The sequence below is a fragment of the Theobroma umbraticum genome, unplaced genomic scaffold, assembly GCF_002168275.2.
Source record: "Theobroma umbraticum cultivar Fairchild unplaced genomic scaffold, ASM216827v3 scaffold_30.0, whole genome shotgun sequence".
Taxonomy (NCBI): domain Eukaryota; kingdom Viridiplantae; phylum Streptophyta; class Magnoliopsida; order Malvales; family Malvaceae; genus Theobroma; species Theobroma umbraticum.
In genome coordinates, this window is record NW_018397254.1 from 6,307,390 (window position 1) to 6,311,132 (window position 3,743).

The window sequence follows — 3,743 nt, forward strand, 5'->3', positions numbered from 1 at the left end:
GGGGAAGCATGAGGCCAAGCATTAAGAGTGAAGCCAACTATTTCATTGCTCCAAAACTGGGTAACAAGGAGGTAATTAATACCACGGCTAATGTTCCTGTTTTGTGAAACACATGGCTTCGAATTAGAATTAATTGCTGATCCTGAATCCAAATTACATTGAAATAGGTAACATGGACACAAGGCAACAGGCAGGACAAAGCTTCATGGAAATTTTATTCTGTGGGGGATATATTCAAAAATGGAGCTTCTTTCAGTAGTCAAACAGGTGTAGGTGGGGCGAAGCCTTATTATAACCAGGAACAGAGTTTTAAGGTTGCCGATGCTAGATCAGTTAGTGAATTGACAAGGTCATCAGGTGTTCTAAAATGCTCCAGGACCTTGAGATGCTGAGTCCAATGAGAAAAAAGCTGAACTAGTGCTACACAAGAAATTAATTGTTTAATTACTTGCTCTAATTAGTTTTTATGATGGCTGTGCGAGGAAGGGGCATATAGTAGTTGTCAGCTACATTGCAATCAACACTTCTCAGTGTTCTGGTACTGCAAATAATGTACCTTGACCATCAGAACTATTGAATATCCGCTATAACCCTAAAAAACTTTTGGCAGGGCATAAATGTCCATCTCTAATTCACCTTTTTATTTGAATTTATTTGGTTTCAAAATTGTATATTAATTAACAATTTGTGAAAATTACTTATAATATATGCATAGAGACTTAAGCTTATATTTGTGACGTAATTTTTTTTTATCAAAATCATGAGATCGCAGAAAAAATTCTCCAAAATACGAGACCACGTTGTTGGGAAGGAGGTTTGTTTTTCAAGCAAGCCATTGCAACGGTCCAAATTAAAGAAATTAGGGAAATTAATATAAATGATATATATCAAGAATTAAATAGGTAAAAGCGTATACAGCAAAGGAGATTTCGACAAGACAAAAGATACGGAGACCTGCGCTTGAAGCCTTGAACTAATTAATGTTAGCTCTCAGCGCTTAAAAGAACATATTCATTTATATGTGCATGGCAAAAACTCTCAAATTACTATATTAATCATAAATGCAATAAATAAAAATAATCATTTTCTTTGTTTTAAACAAAAAAAAATCTTTTTCCTGAAGCTAGAGTATATATAAATCCGTTTTGATTGTATGAAAAAGCATGTTATATTTTCCCTCTTTTATTATCTTGTTTTTTTAATATATTGTTTTTTCTTAACTCATATAATTTCTTCATCTCTTTTGATTAACTTTGTCAAGTGAATAAAAAAAATGTTTGATCCTACACTTAATGAAAGCTATAGCACAAATTTTCTATAAATTCAAATTGATTATTGTCACTTACTGACCTCAATTCAAGCAATAAGACAAATGAGTTATAAGTAAACATTCTAAATTCAAACTGTAATTATAATTAAAATCTGTATCTTTTTATTATTTTCCTTGTTTTGAAATTTTTGTTCCTTTTTTATTTTTTTGTGTATTAAAACTTTGATTTTTGTGTATTAATTTGTAATATAAATTCAATTTTTTACAATATTTATGTATAATATTTTTTATTATAAAAAAGTGGAAAAAAATGAAAAATCAATTTGTAATATAAAAAATAAAAATATTTTTAAAAACTTAAAAACCAATTTTCCTCTTTATTGCTAAAATATTAACAACTGAAAAAGTTATTGATTCCAACCGCGACACAGGATTTTTTAATTTAGTACTTTATCTTTTTATATTTTTAAAAAAGGAGAGGAAAATGCTCTAAACGGCAAACCCCCAAGCCCAAACGCACATGCATGAAGAAGGTAATGGAGTCTTACACTTGAAACCAGTTCAAACTCCAAAGTGCACACTCTGCCTGAAAAAATTCATGAAATTTTCCATTTTAAAAAACTATTATCAACCAAAAAAGGAACTATAAATTAAAATTAAAGAACGCGAAAAAAAATTGTCTGCTTCCTCTGTCTCAAAATTAATCATTACTGATTCTCTTTAATCAGCAACCCAAGCCTCAGCTACTCTTCCAAAGTTCCCCTGTTTTTCTCTTCTCCAAAAATCTCTTTCCCTCCCGCGCTCTGTATCTCACTCCCGAAGGAAAATTGCAACCTTTGTTTCTTCTATATCATCAGAAGCAGAGGCATTGCCAACCGCAGAAGATGAGTGGCTCAACAGACTTCCAGATAAGAACAAGCGCCTTTACTCTCACAGCTTGTCTTGCATCGAAGCATGGCTTAGGAGCTTAGAGTTTTGTTAAAGCAGAGAGGACCGTGCTTTTTGGTTGATTGAAAAAACTGATTGGCATGCCCAGTTATCTCTTGATGTCACTGATCTTTACATAAGTTATGACCCTTTTCTTTTAGGATTTTAAGCGGGTTTACTCATCTGGGTTTTTTGTGTGTTTGAAATGTTTGTTTAGGTTGAGATGGGTATCTTTATTTAGATTGAATATTGATTGGGTTTCAAGAATGTTTGAAATGGTGTAAATTGGTATTTCTCCTGGCAAATTACATAAAGAAGAATATAATTTATTGGTATAATTGAATTGAATAAGGTAGCTGGTGGTTTACTGAAAGTACATTCTGATAAGGGGCAACGGGTATTTGCTGCATCCGCGGCTAAAACTCTAGGAAAAACCACAATGCAACAAACTGAGAGCTGCATGAGATCAGAAGCATCCTCCCCCTCTTGCCTTTTTACGCCCTTGCTGCGGCTGTTTATTGAGGATATTATATTTCTCCATCATTTTTGGCTAGACGGCTGTGCCTAATTTCTATTTTGAGGGTTTATTCGTTGTTGCCCCTCGCTATGCACCTTTTCCTTTAAAAACTTCTTTGTCTCAAACAAAAATGGTGTTAATTCCTAGATAAACTAAGTGCGTAGCTCCAACTATTGGTGTAGGATAAAAACAGCAATAACCTTCACCTTTCTATTCGTAGCATCATAAGCCTCTTATAACTCCCTCTACCGTTACTTCATAACCAGACTAAACAAAATCACAACCATTCGCTGTCTTATTTGGCATCTTTTGCTGTATAAAGCCACCTCTCCCTCTCACTCTACTTCCATCCTTCCTATCTACAAAAATTGGAAGAAAAAAGAAATCAAGAACAAAAGAATTCAACAATGGCTACATCGTGGTGCTTCACATTGGCCATTTTCGTGGTCATTCTCTTGGCAAGTCCTAATGCTAGTTTGGCTACGATGAATGTTATTGATAAATGCTGGAGAGGGAATCCTCGTTGGCGGAATCAACGGCAACAGCTGGCCACGTGCTCCGTTGGTTTCTCCGGCAAAATGACTAACAACATTGGCAAAGGTGTTATACGCTATAAGGTCACTGATCCTTCTGATGACCCTCTAAACCCGAAGCCAGGGACCCTTCGTCATGGAGCCACCATGATCAAGGGAAAAGTATGGATTACTTTCAAAAGGAACATGCACATCACACTCCAGAGGCCACTTCTCATTAGCAGCTTCACCGCCATCGACGGCCGTGGCGTTAACGTCCATGTTACTGGCGCAGGGTGTCTTTTGGTGTATCAAGCAACGGATGTGATCATCCATGGGTTGCATATCCACCATTGCAAGTCCCAGCCACCTAGCTCTGTGATGGGTCCAGATTCAAAGGTGATACCGCTTGGTCAGATGGATGGGGATGCGATCAGATTGGTCACAGCAAAGAAAGTGTGGATAGATCACAATACGTTGTACGATTGCCAAGATGGTCTCCTTGATGTCACTCGTG

The 3,743-nt window shown here is 35.8% G+C and overlaps 1 protein-coding gene across 1 annotated transcript in view; it reads left to right on the top strand.

Annotated features, from left to right (window-relative positions):
• The first annotated feature begins 3,098 nt into the window (after positions 1 to 3,098).
• LOC110424992 (Pectin lyase-like superfamily protein) overlaps positions 3,099 to 3,743 on the top strand; it is a 931-nt gene continuing 286 nt past the window's right edge. The window contains exon 1 of the mRNA XM_021439736.1: positions 3,099 to 3,740. Within this exon, the coding sequence (XP_021295411.1) occupies positions 3,122 to 3,740 (619 nt within the window). The 5' untranslated portion in view covers positions 3,099 to 3,121. The remainder of the gene's footprint in view (positions 3,741 to 3,743) is intronic.